Source organism: Somniosus microcephalus, chromosome 4 (genome assembly GCF_052327205.1).
Source record: "Somniosus microcephalus isolate GS21.2 chromosome 4, FLI_Smic_1.0, whole genome shotgun sequence".
Classification (NCBI taxonomy): Eukaryota; Metazoa; Chordata; class Chondrichthyes; order Squaliformes; family Somniosidae; genus Somniosus; species Somniosus microcephalus.
The window spans coordinates 243,329,407-243,348,352 of NC_140990.1; the positions used below are offsets into that span (position 1 = coordinate 243,329,407).

Genomic DNA, 18,946 nt, shown 5'->3' on the forward strand with positions numbered 1-18,946 from the left:
AGGGCAAATGCATCAAAAAGTCAATGGCTTACAACTTTCAGTACTCAAAGGGATTACATTGCCAAATGGAGAGTATATGTGTTCCAGTTGTAAAATGTAGGAATGAGATAGCAATTAAGTATTTTTAAATGGTTTTAACCACAGAATGTTACAACTTCAAAATGATGCAGAGAAAAATCTCCAGAGTAAAACAAAGAATGCTCTTTAATTTCTAACTGTTCTCTCTCTCCAAGCTCATAGGAATAATTTGTATTGAGTCATTTAACAATTAAAACAAATCAGCTCAATACAATGGATTGATCACCTTTTGTGTAACCCCTCTTCTGTACAAAAAGTACTCATTAAAAACAAAGCCACCAGATACAGCCATTAGAAAATAAAAGCCAAATATGCCAGTACACCTCAAAATTGTGGTTTAGCACTCCTGACTTCCGAGGTCTGTTTGGAAGTTCATATACTATGCAAACACTTGCATGAATCTTATTTCAGTTGAAACTTTTTTAATTCAAGGTTTACAGGGTTGACCATGTACTTAGTTTATCCACGACTACTTGGCTTCTAATTAGGAAAAGAAATGCTGGCCAGGATCCTGCCCCCAGTCACAAACCACCAACCATGCAGGGAGAACACCTGTATGGACAGAATCAGGATCAACTGTAAATGTAGAACAGCATGTTTCACACATGAATGATGGTCACATGTACAAGATAGCAGAGAGCACCGCTGCTAATGGAATCATACACAGTGTACAACCTTGATGTTATTTTCAAAACCGAACTGAGTTCCAAACCCCACATCCAGTCCTTTGCCAATCGCAAGAGTGCCCCCATCCCAACTTCTCTTCCCACCATGACTGGAACCCTCATCCAAGCAATCAACCACAGATCCACCTCATCAGACAGTTCTTGGTTGGTCTTGCCAGTTTCACCCTAGATAACTCCAGCTCATCCAGAACTCTCTGCCTGCATCCTATCCCATACTAGGTCCCACCCAGACATCAGCCCAGTTCTGACCAACCTCCACCGATTTCACACTCCAGCATGCTGATTTTAAATTTCACATCCTTGTTCACAAATCTCTGCGACCTTGCCCAACTCTACTTCTGTAATCAGCCCTGTCCCTCTGCTTTTGAGTATGCATTACTGTGCATTCCCCCATCCCTTCCACCATTAGTGGCAAAGCCTTCAGCCATCATGGGCATGGACTCTGGATTTATCTTCCTAAACCCTCTGATACCTCTCGCCACCTTCAAAAGTCTCCTAAAAATCTACCTCTTTAATTGCCCCTTCAATCATCTGCCCTAACCTTTTCCCCAATTCCTCCTTTGTGCCCATTGCCCTCTGAATAAAATTGGGCTGTTTTGCTAAAGGTGCTAAAAATGTAAATTGTTTTTAATATACCTCAACAAGAATTCAACAACTGAAGAGGAAGGGAAATTTGATGAGAAATAAAACCCACATACAGAAACTCAAACTTATTACAAGCTGTGGATCAGTATTGTTAGACTATGATTTGATAAGACTTCTCCCAAATGAAAAGATAAGCTGAATCTGTTTGAAGAACAAGGAATGCCACTCATGGCTAAATTCTAAATATATAAATAAATAAAATAAATACATATATACCATGAGTGGCATTCCTTGTTCTTCAAATGGAGTTCAGCTTATCTTTCCCTATACACACAGCTTTACTGTTTTTGAATGCAATTAATGTAGTGAAGGTCAACAGATATAAAGCTTGCATTTGGTTAACACTTAATCAATTATATTGCAGGACAAATTCCAGGACTTCAGTCAAATTTTTTGTCCTTTAATAATCCTGTGAAGTGCCTTAGGATGTTTTACTACATTAAAAGGTGCTATATAAATACAAGTTGTTGTTGACTTAAAAAATCATGTAAAAGGTCACCATCTGCATTACAGAAAATCTTTTTTTCCAGTCCAAAAGATAGTAACATGTACGGATTACTTGGAACCCAATATTATTGCAACCAATAGAAGGAGGAGGAAGAGAGGGTTCAGGATAAGGTTGAGGGCAGTTGCTGCCTTGTGGGATGGGCACTCAGGGCAGCAGTTGAGGGGGGATTTGGGAAGCCGAGAATAGAATCAATTTGGGGGAAATCACCACTAACAGATTTTAAAATGTGGCACAGGGTGACAGGAACAGTATTAGCAGCAACCATTGAAAAGAAGCTACGCAAGACAAATGACAAGAAACTTGGTGGTCATGAGCTTCCCATAAACTATATCATACAAAGGACAAACATAGAACAAACAAAATTTTTAAACATACTAGTGGATCTGCCACGGCAATGCACACCAAGTCATAGAATCGTAGAGCGCAGAAGGCCATTCAGCCCATCGAGTCTGAACTGGCTCTTTTGAAGAGCAATTCAGTTAGTAGCACTCCGCTGCTCATTCCCCATATCCCTCCAATTTTTTTCTCCTTCAAGTATTTATCCAATTCCCTTTTGAATGCTACTATTGAATCTGTATCTATCACCCTATCAAGCAGTGCACTCCAAATCCTAACCACTCATTGTGTAAAAAGGATTTTCCTCATGTCGCCTCTGGTTCTTTTGCCAATCACCTTAAATCTGTGCCCTCTGGTTATCGACCCTTCAGCCGTTGGAAAGTTTCTCTTGATTTACTCTACCTAAACCCTTCATGATTTTAAACACCTCTACCAAATCTCCTCTTAGCCTTCTCTGCTCCAAGGAAAATAACTCCAGCTTCTCCAATCTATCCACATAATTGTAATCCCTCATCCCTGGAACCATTCTAGTAAATCTCTTCTCCAAAGCCTTCACGTCCTTCCTAAAGTGTGGTGACCAGAATTGGACACAATACTTCAAGCTGGGACATGGCTGACTGAGGTACTAAATAAGTACTTTGCATCTGTGTTTACCAAGGAAGAGGAGTTTGCCAAAGCTACGGTAAACAAGGAGGATGTCAGGATACTGGATGAGTTAAAAATAGATAAAGAGGAGATACTACAAAGGCTAGCAATATTTAAAGTGGTTAAGTCATCCGGTCCAGATAGGATGCATCCTAGGTTGCTGAGGGAAGTCGGGGCAGAAATTGTGGAGCTGCTGGTCACAATCTTCCAATCTTCCTTAGATACAGGGGTGGTGCCAGGGTTCTGAAGGACTGCAAATGTTACACCCTTGTTCAAAAAGGGGAGAAGGATAAACCTGGCAATTACAAGAGAGTCAGTTTAACGTCGGTAGTGGGGAAGCTTTTAGAAACAATAAACAGGAGAGAAAATTAACAGCCACTTGGACAAGCATGGACGAGAGAGATTTAAATGTGTACCTGTTAAATATATTGGCCATGAAATTCCAGAGTTCTCCCAATCTCCTTCCATAACTTAAATGGAAAAATCGGTAGAAACTACACTTTCCTGCAGCTAATAACATGCTGTTTTATAACAAAAAGTATTATACCACATAATGCACAATATATTATTCTGCCACTACAGCATAGCTATGTTAAAATAAAAAAGTAAATTGCCAGTGTGACCACAACTCAAACCTATGAAAAGGTTGCTGCACTTCTAAGCTCCTTGACTGTGTCTTCCACTTCATTCTCCATAATTTTGCTTACAGATATTAAATCAGTCCACAAAGCATTTCCCTTGGTGATGGCAACCATTCTCCTGGGCCTCAAAGATGCACAGTGAGAGCAACAGGTAAGCACATACTCTCCTAGATCAAATCCAGTCCCACATCATTCAGGCGAGTAGACCAGTGAGGTGCTCACATAATCAAAGTCTTTTGGCAAAGAAAGTGTCTAGACAAGGGAAACTTTGGGCAAGAGAAGGCGGGCGATTAAAACAATTGAACAGTGGAAGAAAAGCACAAACAGAGTTATAGGAAGATGTATTTTTTGCTCATGTGAAATGTAACTGGAGATCTGCTATATACACACACACCACAATGCACATGACACTGTGTAATGCTCCTGTCATTATAAAACAGTGAGGCAAAACTAAAAACTGCTCTCCATAGTTTGGCCATTTTTTTCATTAAAGGTCTTTGCTCACATAAACACACCACTTGTGTGCTCATCTGGTGAAGTTTATGCATTCAATGGCTGTGCTTAATGGAGGGCACATCGAGTAATCGTACAACTTGATGTTGGTGTAGAACTGGAATTGATCTCACTCATCATAAGCATCAAAGAGAAGTCCACTAGTGGAATTAAGTATTTTTCCTAAATCAGATAGAAGCTTTAGCCAGTTTATTCAGTATGCTCAAAATAACACTAGGTGACAACCGAGAACATTAAGCACGAACACAACCACTAAATGTCATTATACATCAGGACTGCTACCCATTTACAGCACACAACCACAGAACAAATACTGACACTTATCCATATCCAAATACAGATTGAATTTAAATTTTAGCAGACGGCTGATGAGAGAGCTATCTACTGCTAACATTAAAAAAGATCAAAAAATTAAATTTCACTCTGCATCTGTTGCAGATGTACTACAGTCAGTATGAAGCTTTAGTGTGTGAGACTACATTCTCAAGAAACTGAATTACACTAACACCTCATTAGCTTCATATTGATATAAACATTACTGAATAACTGGTGTAAAAATCTTTCCTCAGAAATTAGGTCAGCATTCTTTCAAATAAATTTTGCTTCAGCATTGCTAACTTGCACTGAAGTCCACTTAATGTTGTCACTGTAGGTTTACTGCAGCACTTGATCAGTTGTTGTTATGCAATTTCAAAATGCAAATCTTCGGCAACAATAGATCTCAAGCTACTTCAACTATCAGCAACAATGTGCAACAGTAAGACTAAATTTTTAAAAACCTGCTCATTATGCAGAAAGTATCCCCTCAATTGCCATTTACATAGAATTTTGCAACACAGAAACGGGCCATTCGGCCCAACAGGACTATGCCCGTACAATAGCAAAATACTGTGGATGCTGGAAACACTCAGCAGGCCAGGCAACATCCATGGAGAGGGAAACACAGTTAACGTTTCAGGTCTGTGACCCTTCGTCACAGACCTGAAACCTTAACTCTTTCTCTCTCCACGGATGCTGCCTGGCCTGCTGAGTGTTTCCAGCATTTTCTGTTGTTATTTCAGGACTATGCCAGTGTTTATGCTCCACACGCGCCTCCTGCCACCTTAATTCATCTCACCCCATCAGCATATTCTTCTATTCCTTTCTCCCTCGTGTACTTATCTAGTTTCCCCTTACTGCATTACAACTGTAAAGCTGGACAAGACCGGAAAAAAAATCAATACTGAAATGGTACCTTCAGATCCCATAATGAAGTGGTAAATATCAGGGCCAGTTGACATTCTTGGACCGTGACAGCTTTTCTCTATTATGCCTCTTGGTGTAACCATTTTTATATACACAATCTGTTAACACAGTAAAAACCACAAATTATTTGCTTTATCCAAGTCTATTAAAACAATGTGTGAAGTTAAATTTGTTATTGTGATTATTCAGAATCATGTTTCTTTTTAATTTATTGGCACAAACATTTAAAAAATAAATTCAAGTAGCGACATCCAACTGGTATTTTATTGTTCCCTGACCAGTTTGAAATTTAAGACAGGACATGAGGCTATCAAGTCAGTTTTAGATTTGTTTCAGAACTACAACTTTGTAAAGACCAGACATGGAATGGCCATCATTCTGACATCACCATTCCTTCATTATTACTGGGTCAAAATCCTGTAACTCACTGCCCAGCACCATTGTGGAACACCATCAGCACAAGGACTGAAGTGGTTTGAAGCAGCAGCTTACCATAACCTTCTCCGGGCAAATGGGGATGGGCAATAAATGCAGCTTTGCCTGCATCTCCCTCCCTAACAGCACTATGGGAGTACCTTCACTACAGGGACTGCAGCGGTTCAAGGCGGTGGCTCACCACCACCTTCTCGAGGGCAATTGGAGATGGGCAATAAATGCTGGCCTTGCCAGCGACGTCCACATCCCAGGAATGAGTAAAAAAAAATCTCCCACATACAAGAGAACAAATGAACATAATCCTGGAGTTCTGGTTGATTATACTGAACCCAACAATCAAATGAAGCTATATAACTATTTTAAAATACTCACCAGATCTTCAATGTTACCATAGATATTCTTTTTCATGCCTGAAGCCCTCGTAGCTACCCAGCCTCCAAGGCTGCTGAACTCCATCGAATCTGGTTCATGCCCTGTGCAATAACCATGTTCACTAAGCTTCAATAAGAAAAGAAAGCAGTTTAGGGGAAAAAAAGTTACTCCAAAGCCCTTTTATGTACTGTAATTGCAAAAAGACAACCAATGGAATATTATGACAGTTTTTCATTATGCTCCCTTGAAGCAGAGTTTTCTACATACCCAGTAGTAAGCATGATTTCTTTCAGTGTTTGTACAAGAGAATGAAAAAGTCCAGCAATACAAATCTGCTGCATATAAACTGGTCAATTACAATTGTTAAAATTAATAAAAAAAGAGCTTTTCCATTCATTCCTTTAACTGAAATTCAGTTTTCCAATTTTTAAAAAAGGTCTCAATTCAGAATTTTAGATATCAGAGTTTTAGCACTAAGAAAATGGCTGCTATTTCAAGCAAAATAAGTGCCAGACCCAATTCAAACATGAGAATTTCAGAAAGCTGCTACTTTCACAAGACAACTGGCAGCTTTGGGAATTATTTAACTTTAGAATTATTTGTAAATTCAACAATTTCAATGTTGGGATGCTTTATGTACTTAAAATCAAAACCCCAAAACTAAAATTAACCATTACCACTGCATAGTCACCATGAAGTTATCAATTAAAGAAGTTGTTTACCCATAGGGATGGGGACAAAAGTACTTTCAACAAGAAGGTTCTTTCACATATAATTTAGGTTCTTCCTCATTACTGACCCTCAATTAAAACAAGCTCTATTACATGCATTTCCAGTTTGCATACAATTTAATACAGTAATACCAAAATAGAGTATGTATCTTTTTGTGAAACAAAATCAAATACAGCCTGCATTCGAACAGTTTTCAGTAAGTATGGTACCACTATCATGTTCGATCAGTCTTAGCCAAGAGCACATGAACTTGCACTTATTTGTGAGCTCATCCAGCAGCTCATTACTATCAACCTTCAGTGGTGATCATACTCACAACATGTCTAGAGCCAGGCTTTTTCATAGCTAATATATTTTAGCAAGAGCCATAAACGAAGCAAAAGGATAATTCCACGCGAGTCTGATCAGATAACCAACGGGCACTGAAGTTCTGAATAAGTTATCCCATACTGCTACTCAAAACTGAACCATTTCATGGTTGTCCAAGCCTTGACTAAGTTAATAGAAACTAAATTAACAGATTGAAAGTGTGTTTTAATATGCTCCACGTCGCGTGATCTGCTCCTAACTGTTGAAGTACATAAACAATTTTACAAAAAATCTGCTTGCATATGGTGGATTTACAGTAGCATTACCCCCGCTACACAATTTATTGTCTACAGTAACCAATGGTGAATTTCAAAAGCGTTTTCCTTCTGCGTGTTAATTGAGTCACATGGCTTAAAAAATGAATTACACTAGCTCCATTACTCATTGCTGAAACAAAAGGCATTTGAGCCAAGACAGCCCAGCTATTATAGATGCTGGTAGATCAGGGGTTTGGGTAGCTAGCCTTTAGTTACAAAGACTGAGGAACTAGTAGGAAAATAGTCTCAACTGCTGCAGCTGAAAATGTATGGCTTCAGAAGTCAAAAATTATTGAAACACTGTTCTTGGGTACATGTATACTACAATCCCTGAATGGGGTGTCTGAAAAAGAGAGTCACTAGTACAAGACATTAATACCAATTATGTGGGAGGGGAACAAGGTACTAAATGTTTTCAATAGAAGGACTGGAAAAATTCCAAGATTCTAAATTAAAATTTATAATTCCAAGCTCCTGGGTTATTTTGTTGTCTCACTCCTAAATGAGATCAATTCACTAAAAAAAATGAAATTTAAATTAAGAATGATGGGCTTACATACCAGAGCCATTGCTTCATCAGCATTGTTGCAGATTATCATCTATAAATATCTATTTTATAAATTCTCAAATACACATATTATACATATATTTCCATTAGCTATAACTACTAGAAATCACTGAACAGCAAAATACAAAAACAGCTATGCCTACAAAAAACAGTATAGTGAAGCCAAATGTATATGGCGGCCACTTTTAACCAAATCACATTAGTTAGGTGTGAAAATAATTTAGTAATTCTGTAAAATGTCACAAATTACTTCCGGATTAAGTTTTCCAAAGAAAGTAGCACTTAGAATTCTTTTCCAGGTTATGTTTTGCAAGCAGAATACACATTTATTTTATGGCAATTGGCAGAAAATATTTGTAAACTGCCTGCAGTAAAAACCTCTTAAGAAGTGATGTATCTTGGAACCATCTGGCAGGAAAAACACTGATCCCTTGTGGAACACATCAATGTCTACTTAAGATGCAGCACATGTATTCTGGCACATCAACTGAGTACTAATTCCTAGTTTTCAGAATTTATTTTGTTATTCCATCTGCTCAACACCCGAGTTTAACCACCGAAAAAAAACCCCAAACATTTGGGCATTTCCTCAAAAGGCAATTAAAAATCAAGGTCTTGCCTATGTTTACATTCTGGAAATTTTGTACTACACAAAAATAGTGATTTACAACCCACTCAGTACTAAACATGTTCTGCAATATATAGCAGTATTATTTCCCATCAACTGATACCTTTAGAAATAGCATTCTATATTGTTCAAATCTTCATGGCAATGGACAATCAACTCGTCTTAGTCAATTAACAGCATATTTTATGTTGTCACAACATTAAATGGGTCGCTAGTTAAAAGCCAAGTTCAAAACGCTGAATGTCTTAAATATTATTCCAAACATGGTGTTAGCAATTTTTATTCTGCTGACTAAAAATTGCTAACAGCCCAGCTGAGACTCAACCCATAACAATAAAATTGACAAAGGAGTACAGTGCAGTGGTTTTCTTTATGCAATGAAACTTCAGATTTAATATAAGTTTCATTACTAGTCTGAAGTTTAGAAGTTTACAATTTGTGATTCAGTTTGAGGGCTAACTTCAGAATCATTATCCTTCAATCTCGTGTTTTCCAGATTTAAATGCTATAATTCAATGTTTTTAAACATTTTTAAACACAGGACGGCGATATTTGCAAATTTATCATGCATTAAAAATGACGAGTTGTCTCAAAATTTAATGGTGTGGAGATGCCGGTGTTGGACTGGGGTGGACAAATGTAAGAAGTCACACAACACCAGGTTATAGTCCCAACAGTTTTATTTGAAATCACAAGCTTTCGGAGCGCCGCTCCTTCGTCAGGTGAAGTGGAGAGATGCATAAAGACACAGCTTATATAGTCAGAGAATAATGCCAGATGATTACAGGTAATCTTTCCAACTGCCATTTATCACACCTTGCCGAGGTGTGATAAATGGCAGTTAGAAAGATTACTTGTAATCATCTGGCATTATTCTCTGACTATATAAGCTGTGTCTTTATGCATCTCTCCACTTCACCTGACGAAGGAGCGGCGCTCCGAAAGCTTGTGATTTCAAATAAAACTGTTGGACTATAACCTGGTGTTGTGTGACTTCTCAAAATTTAATGGTATTGCACCCTTAGATGATGCAGTGAGCCCAAAGTTATGACACTTAATCATCTGAACTCAAACCTTTGTCAATTCTAACTGTTGTACTTAAACTTTACCACAGAGTGGCACTATAGCAGAGCATTGCCCCAAGAATGGTGGAGTCTTGCTAAAGGCAAGTCCAATGTACTGATCTAGAGGCCCAAAGAAATCGGTTTTCATGTTCCCCCCCACCCATGGTTTTGTTAAGTATGGCTTCCCAGCCTGTTCAGTTTAACAATCTTGCTGCTTCTGCTGTACCTCTCTTCTCTCCAGCATTTCTTAAATGTCTTCCATGGCCACTGGGTCATTCTGCCTGCCACTGCTGGCTGGTTAGCTGCCCTTGCTTGAACGCTTATTGCCTGCCCGGCTCACTGGCTTTGTAGAAATGCCACCCTGTTTCACACTATTCTGTACATGGCTGCTTTAAATTCATAAAATTGCCCACCTTCATTTAATTCACTTTTCTGAGTTCCATTTTGATTTTCGACTACCCTGTCCTCTTCCCCAATCTCTCTGCCCATGCTATTTCTCCTCATCCAACCTCGTTCCCCAGTTACCCATCCCATAGCCTATCCTTCTGCGCCTCCCCATTTCCTCCCCCCATTTCTCCCAATCCCCCTTCCCATCTCCTCTCCCTTTCACTCCATTAAGTACTTATTCCAATAGTGTAGCCGCTTCCTTTAGCCTTCAACATTCTCTGTTGACCTTTGCATTCCCCTGCCGCAGATTTCTAATTTTCCTCTGCTGGCCTCTCTCTACACTCTACCCTCCCATACCCTCTAATGCTTCCTCTTTCTTCACCCCATCAGCCTCTACCCTGCCCCAACCCACTCTACGTTCTCCCTCCTGTTCCTTCTTCCTCTTGTTCTCTCTCTGCAGTCCTGGCCCAAATATTTTCCACGATATAACCATCCTTGACTTGAAGACCGCACTTTGTTGATCTTCCATAGTTTTAATTCTCCATGTGCAGCACTATCAATGACTGGGCTGCAACATAACATTTCAAAATGCTACATTTACTTGGAGTACCTAGATCACCTGTAAATGGCATTGTGATTGGCCTTTACAATGTTAAAAGTCCCATCACGTAACATTAGTTCCAAAGCCGGTTATGCAGTTCGACAGCCTAAAGTGTCAGCATGCAGTTCTAGTACAAAAACACTGGGCGGCAGTGCTCCTCACAGGATTACAAAGGACAATAGGCAAGTGTTTTATTAAAGTGTATGATTTTGAAGCAAAAAAACCCACCCAAATGTTTTACTAAAATTAGTGCTCCCTTTGGCTTGAATGTAAAATCAATCACCCATCTGTAAAGTCAGCTTTGCTAAATTTCACTTCTCATTTCATAAGGCCCGTCAAACACTGAACAAATTTAATCTTACCTGTCGTTCAAGATCTTGCCCAGTAATGCCAGCCTCCACATGAGCTGTCAAGTTCTTTTCATCAAGCCACAATATTCGATTCTGTTTTTTGGGGAAAAAAATTGAAATAAAATAAATGCACCTATTTTAGTCCATTACAACCTTTAAAATCGAAAATGCTCAAAGTGCAACACAAGTTTCTCCTTTTATTTGCAACAGCCAATATCAATACTTGCAATTCAGCAACATTTCTCACTTTCCTTGCTGAGGTATGGTTCCATGAGTGCATGGCACCCTCCAGTACCTCAAATTAAGCATTATTCATTAATAAGCCTTTGCAGGGAGATTAGCAGGACTTTTGACTTGGGGGTGGGCACATCACAGCAATTTTCAATCCTTTCCTCACCCAACATCCAAACAAGCACACTTCCAGCAGGGGCCAGTAAATAAATGTACGAACCATTCATTAACCCAGGGGTATGGAGGCCAACTGCAGCACCCCTAACGCCACCCTTGGCTGAGGTCAGTTGACAAAGCACAGACCACGAATCAAACAGAGGACCTTCCTTTTGTCCATAACTAAGCTACTCACCGTCTTTACCAGATTAGCCATGGTAAAGCCTTACATGGTACATAGCATGATATTGCATACATTCAACTGTAAGATGTCCAAAAGTTTAAAACGCTGGCTCAATTTTTTTATATTATAAAACAGCTTGATTAGAGGCAACAGTAGAATCAGCAGTTGACTGCATTGGCTGGCATTCAACAGCAAAGAGAGAATACTGCCATTGGTAGATCTTCATTGTTATTCCAAGAACAATCCCTGAAGTGAGCATGTATCAAATCACCTCCCTTTAAGAGGTTTTGTGAAATCATGATGTCATAATACCACAACTGTCCTTATAGGAGTCTTGATCCTGCTCCCTATGCCCCAGATTGTTTTTCTCTTCACTCCAGAGTCTGCGGACAGTTTGGGGAGGGAAGAGAACATAGAACATGAGTGGGCCATTCAGCCCCTCGAGCCTGTTCCGCCATTCAATGAGATCATGGCTGATCTGCGATCTAACTCCATATAACGGCCTTTGGCCCATATCCCTTAATACCTTTGGTTAACAAAAGGCTATCAATTTCTGACTTAAAATTAATTGATCTAGCAATTGTCGTTTGCAGAAGAGTTTTCCAATCTTCTACCACCCTTTGTGTGATAGAAATGTTTCCTAATTTCACTCCTGAAAGGCCTAGCTCTAATTTTTAGACCATACCTAGTCCTAGAATCCTCAACTAGCGGGAATAGTTTCTCTCTATTCACCCTATCTGTTCCCCTTAATATCTTGGAAACTTCGATCAGATCACCCCTTAACCTGCTAAATTCTAGGGAATACAATCCTAATTTGTGTAATTTCTCCTCATAACTTAATCCTTGAAGTCCAAGTATCATTCTGAAAATTGACAACGTAGTACAAGACTAGACGGACAGAAAGAATTTACTAGGAAATAAAGATGTCAGTCACATCACCCCAAGGTCACATGATTCTCGGGATGTGGGCATCACCAGCAAAGTTGACATTTATTGTCCATGCATATGCATTGTGAATATGTTTCAGAATGACTATTACTTTTTTTTGTGTACTAACCAAAAATGCAATTAGCTACATCTAGATTCCCAATTAGCCACATGTGGCTAGTTGGGGGATGGTTGCTGACGCAGGAGAGAGATATTGGCGTAACACTAGATAGCCAAAAGAAAATTTATTGGGCTGAAGAGAGTTAGCTCCTCTGCTCAATCTTTTGCAATACATTCAGGATCAGGGGAAGCAGAAGACATGAGTAGGGTTCTTAATGAATACTTTGCATCTGTTTTCACAAGAGACGGACATTGCAATCAGGGGGGAGGAGTGTGAAATATTAGATGAAATAAACAATGAAAGAGGAAGCATTAAGAGGTTTAGCATCTTTGAAAGTGGATAAATCCCCAGGCCCAGATGAAATGTATCCCAGACTGTTAAGAGAAGTAAGAGAAATAGCAGAGGCTCTGACCATCATTTTCAAATCCTTTCTGGCTACAGGTGCGGTGCCAGAGGACTGCTAACATGGTACTGTTGTTTAAAAAGGGAGAAAGGGATAGACCAAGTAATTACAGGCCAGTCAGCCTAACCTCAGTGGTGGGAAAATTGGAAAAAATTCTGAGGGGGCAGGATAGATCTTCATTTAGAAAGATACGGATTAATCAGGGACAGTCAGCATAGATTTAAGGGAATGTCGTATCTGACTAACTGGATTGAATTTTTTGAGGTGGTAACAAGGAGGGTCGTTGAGGGTAGTGCGTTTGATGTAATCTATGTGGATTTTAGCAAGGCTTTTGAGAAGGTCCCGCATGGCAGGCTGGTCATGAAAGTAAAAGCCCATGGGATCCAAGGCAAAGTGGCAAGTTGGATCCAAAATTGACTCAGAGGCAGGAAACAAAGGGTAATGGTTGAAGGGTGTTTTTGTGACTGGAAGGCTGTTTCCAGTGGGGTTCCACAGGGCTCAGTACTGGGTTCTTTGCTTTTTTTGTGATATATATCAATGATTTGGACTTCAATGTAGGAAGTATGATTGCAAATGATACAAAAATTGGCTGTGTGGTTGATAATGAAGAAGAAAGCTGCAGACTGCAGGAAGATATCAATGGACTGGTCAGGTAGGCAGAACAGTGGCAAATGGAATTCAATCTGGAGAAGTATGAGGTAATGCATTTGGGGAGGGCTAACAAGGCAAGGGAATACACTATAAATAGTAGGACACTGAGAAGCGCAGAAGATCAGAGGGACCTCGGAGTGCATGCCCACAGATCCCTGAAGGCAGCAGGACAGGTAGATAAGGTGGTTAAGATGGCATATGGGATATTTGCCTTTATTAGCAGAGGCATAGAATATAAGAGCAGGGAGGTTATGCTTGAACTGTATAAAACACTAGTTAGGCCGCAGCTAGAATACTGCGTGCAGTTCTGGTCACCACGTTACAGGGAAGATGTGATTGCACTAGAGAGGGTGCAGAGGAGATTTACGAGGATGTTGCCTGGGCTGGGGAATTTTAGCTATGAGGAGAGATTGGACAGGCTGGGGTTTGCTTTGGAACGGAGGAGGCTGAGGGGAGACCTAATTGAGCTGTATAAAATTATATGGGGCCTAGATAGAGTGGATAGGAAGGAACTATTTCCCTTAGCAGAGGGGTCAATAATCAGGGGGTATAGATTTAAACTAATTGGTCAGAGGTTTAGAGGGGATTTGAGGAGAATTTCTTTCACCCAGAGGGTGGTGGGGGTTTGGAACTCACTGCCTGAAAGGGTGGTAGAGGCAGAGACCCTCATCACATTTAAAAAGTACTTGGATATGCACTTGAAGTGCCATAACCTACAAGGCTACGGACCAAGTGCTAGAAAGTGGGATTAGGGTGGATAGCTCTTTGTTGGCTGGCATGGACAAGATGGGCCGAATGGCCTCCTTCTGTGCTGTAAATTTCTATGATTCTGAGGGGAAAGTAATGGAAAAGCATAAAGAAACCTGTGACTCCACAAAACAAGATTGTTTAGCCTCCTAGCTGATTTATCCATGTTCCTTGAGCAGAAGCATAGAGCGGATGAGTGCCCATGGGCGCAAACGACTTGAACACAAGATCTAGGCCGACACTCCAGTGTTGTACTGATGGAGTGCTGCACTGTTGGAGGGGCTGTCTTTCGGCTGAGACGTTGAACCGAGGCCCCGTCTGCCCTATGGGAATGCAAGTCTGGAAATTGCTCTGGATTACCCATTGTGGATCTTTCACTCATGCAAGTGGAACACTAAATGACTCAGAAGTTGCATTTACATTGTTCATTACAGCTGGATGTTGAGTTGACTGCACTGCCCTGTGGTTAAAGTACAAATGGTCAAGCAGCACTGTATCCGAACTGAACAGTGAAGATCAGGTCATTCCCTATTTCACATACCACAGCAAGGGTAACTGTAGAAATCTTGAAGAGTTAAATCTTTGGGACAATAAAAGGTAATTGTCGCAAGCAAGCAGAGCACATGAAGCTAATGATTTTACACTTGGACTGACCCATATCAATACTGCTCTGGGGCCCAAGTAGAGACTTTTCTTTTGCATGGTAACACCATAAATAATCAATATTAAGGCATCACCTGAAAGGTGTAGGTCAAGAACTGATCTAAACTAGTTTTCCAAGCAAATTTTTCAAATAAGGTTTTCATTTTCTTTTGAGGGAGGGCACAATTTGCAAAGTAAGGTCCCACAAACAGCACTGTGATAATGACCAGATAATCGGTTTGTGATGTTGGTTGAGAGAAAATAATATTGGCCAGGACATTGGACAGAACTCTTCTTCGAAATAGTGCCATGGGATTGTTTAGGCCTATGTGAGGAGGCAGATGGGGCCTCAGTTCAACGTCTTACCCAAAAGACAGCACCTCCAACAGTACAGCACTCCATCAGTACTGTACTGGAGTGTCAGTCTAGATCTTGTGCTCAAGTCCCTGGAGTGAGACTTGAACCCACAACCTTCTGACTCAGAGGCAAAGATGCTACCCCTGAGTCATGGCATCAACTGAATGTTTCTGAACTGGGCAAAGGGGTTTGAAAGGGCAAAATGACTACTGAGGTAAATTTTGGGCAAGTGATGGTCTAGTTGGTCTGTTGAAAATCCAAATGTTACTTTGGATTTTTCCTCTTTTTTTGGAAAAAACTATTAAAATCTATTAAGTAAAAAGTGCTTAAAATTAACCAGAAAGTGTACTTTTTTAAATTTAAAGATTAAAAGAATTTCCTACAAGCATGCACCTCCCAGATTCTGCATGTATGCCACAAATTTTCCCTGCAGTCTTTCCTGTACTGATGTTTAATTTCTCTAATACAGGTGAAGGAATGCTGGGCAGATTTACAGCTCAAGTTACAAAGTCTATGGCATCGATTTTCATTGACCCGTGGAGTCGGGACTGGAGGCGTGCGGGGGGGGGGGGGGGGGGGGGGGGGGGTTAATGTCCCGAATCCATCCCACCCCCAACCCGCCTCCATGTAAGTTTCAAAGGAGGCGGGTACCCGCCCCGCACTGGGACCCGCCTACCCAAGGCGGGAAGGGATTAGTGCCAATTAACTGCCTGTTAACAGGTAGTTAACAGGCAGTTTTTAGCCTAATCCCTATTTTAAAGCTTGAAGTATGGGATTCCCGATGGCTCCAAACCACGCCAAGTTAGAGTCGTCGGGTTGAAGGACTTGGAGGGGTCCAGATGTCGGTGTTCAGGTGAGTGATGTGTGCATGAGTGCAAAGGTAAGTGTGTTTGGTGTGTCTAAAATGTGTAAAGAAGTTTAAATTACCTGTACATACTTTTACAGCCTTCCTTCCTTTAGGTTTCGGGAGTCCATCATCTAACCGGCACAGAAAGCAGAATGGCTGCGATCTGTCAAAAGTAACAGCCTGCAGCTTTCTGTGCCGGTGAGATTTCTAACCGAGTCTGTGTAGAAGGACTCAGGTTAGAAGTAAGACTGTCAGTGTTTGACAGCTTCAAACCGCTGTGAAACACTGATATTTCATGTCAAAACGTCTTGACAGATGAAATTTCAGTCTGTGACGTCACCTGTTGCCGGGTGGCCCTTAATTGGCCTGCTGAGCAGGCTCAACTAGGTCAATCAAGTTAAAATCACGTGGATTGGCCGCATCTCGATGGAGGCGGGACTACAACCCCGAAAGTTGTAGTCCTGCCTCCTTCCCGACTTCTGAATGAAAATCACCCCCATGTATCAATTTGTCCTCATGTCACAGGCTTGTAATCAGAGCTATTCAATTTGTCTTCTATTAGGGGGCTGTTTAACAGATCGTTGCCAAAGCACTGGAATAATCAGCACTTCTTTTGGATAGGGCAGGATATCAATAAAGCTGCCTGGAATAGTCATGACCGGGGCAGAGATCAATGTTACAGTCACGAAAAATTAACAGCCAGGTGTGCAAGTTATGATTTTCATGTGGCAGAGGCAAATATTATCCAACAACATTCTCCAACTTTATCAATTTTTTGTTATTGGTGTAAGTTTTCTTTGCTGGTCAGCACCATTCTGCAAGTAAGTAACTAATGCAAGTTTAATGAACGCTTAAACTTTCATGCTGTGAAAACAGTCACACAAGGACGCCTCTGGCATTATGACACATTGGGCCCGAATTGAACTGCACGTAGTTATTAACGTGTAAATTGTCCAGCTATTTGCGGTGATGGAGATACGAGAGTTGCAAATCTTCACAAATTGTTGGATGATTTGCGCTGCTCCGCCGTTAGCCTCGAGAAAATGGCAGCTTGCAATCACCCTCCCCATGAGTTTCAAGAAATTGCTGCATTTGCGCATTAATTACAAATTAAACTTGTCACAGGCAGTTAGGGCTGGCACTTAACAGCGTAAGGACTCTTAATGAGGAGATTTATGTTCCTGCAATGCCATTCAACCTCTCCAACCCAGAAAGGGAACAATTGAAACTGGGGAATCTCATTCCTGCAGGTAGTAAAGAGAGATTTTAATTGTTATTACTTTTCCTTTTGTTTTTTTTCCCCCCCCTTATCCAATCTTTCTTTCCCTCTCCATTTCCTTCTCTGTCATTGCTCTATTTCTTTCACAACCCTTAAATCTCATTGGTTAAGGAAATAGATTATTGGTCCCGTCGTTCACCAGGTCCCAGACCTCGCCACACCGTAATTGGCTCACACTTCGAGCAATTTGCAGCGCAAAAACTTTGAGTGGAAGGAGGAGGGGAAAAGTCTAACAAATGGGGCACACTGCAAGATGCCCCACGCCAGAAAATTCTGGGCCAATGATGTCATAAAACCTCTTAAAGGGAGGCTGCCCCTTTTATTTTCTTCCTTCTCTAAAGACACGAGCTGCTACATGTAGTGTATGTACCTTTAAGAGGAACTATGTTTTTGAAGCCCCTGTATACTGTAGTACCAGTAGTGACCACTCGGGTATATAAGCCTGTGTAGCGTCTTGTGTAGTTAGTTCACCTCCAGACTTTGTTCAGTAAACACTTGTTAAATCAACTCCTGCATTCCGTGTCTCCATTAACACACGGATCTAACAGTGGCGACGAGTTAGAAACGAACTTACCTGCAATTCGGCAGCACCTCAAGGGGATCGATTCCTCAGACGAAGGTCGAAGCCAGAAGCAAGAGAAAAAAAAACTGTGGTTTCACCAGCTAAACAGGCTGGTGGCAGGTAGTACACTGATCCTTCCTGGGCTGCGGCGGGCTAGAGCTCGATCGGGTGGCTCTGCAACGGGGCCGGGCAGCGAGTCGGGAAGCAGAAGCAAAGAGAGAGAGAGGGTGGAGCACTCAGGGCGCGGCCGGTGCTGCAAAGCAGGTCGGCATTCAGACCGAGCAGAGGGAGGGGAAAGTCCCAGAGTGTCCGCTCCACGACGGGAACAGTTCTCCAAGTAACGGAGAAACTATTGAAGAGATATATATAAAAAAAAAAAAATTTTATAAAAATACCGCGAAAAGCTGCAGGTCGCAACGGGAACCGCGGAGAACAGCGTTGGCAGCAGCGGCAGGAGGCGCCATCTTAACTCGGCAGGGAAGAAAGAAAAGCGCGGGTGGCGCCATTTTGATCCATCGGGGACGGAGGAAAAGCGCGGAAAGCGCCATTTTAGATTTTCAAGAGGCCGAAGACTGGCAATATTACTGCTTTCGATAGTGATATAGAAGATTGGACGACATATGTGGAAAGAGTGGAGGTATATTGCAAGGCGAATGAAGTAGCGGATGATAAAAAGGCATCAGTACTTCTAAATCTGATGGGCGCGAGGACATACGGGCTGTTACGAAACTTGATCACTCCAGCCAAACCGATGGACAAGAATTTTAAGGAGATTGTTG

The 18,946-nt window shown here is 41.1% G+C and overlaps 1 protein-coding gene across 2 annotated transcripts in view; it reads right to left on the minus strand.

Moving 5' to 3' along the window:
* The window catches only part of agps (alkylglycerone phosphate synthase), a 179,479-nt gene that overhangs the window by 63,292 nt on the left and 97,241 nt on the right, over positions 1-18,946 (minus strand). For both annotated transcript variants that reach the window (XM_085986091.1, XM_085986090.1), the window contains 3 exons: positions 11,073-11,153; positions 6,105-6,230; positions 5,287-5,395 (listed from right to left, as the gene is read on the minus strand). In XM_085986091.1, the coding sequence (XP_085842217.1) occupies positions 5,287-5,395; positions 6,105-6,230; positions 11,073-11,153 (316 nt within the window). The remainder of the gene's footprint in view (positions 1-5,286; positions 5,396-6,104; positions 6,231-11,072; positions 11,154-18,946) is intronic.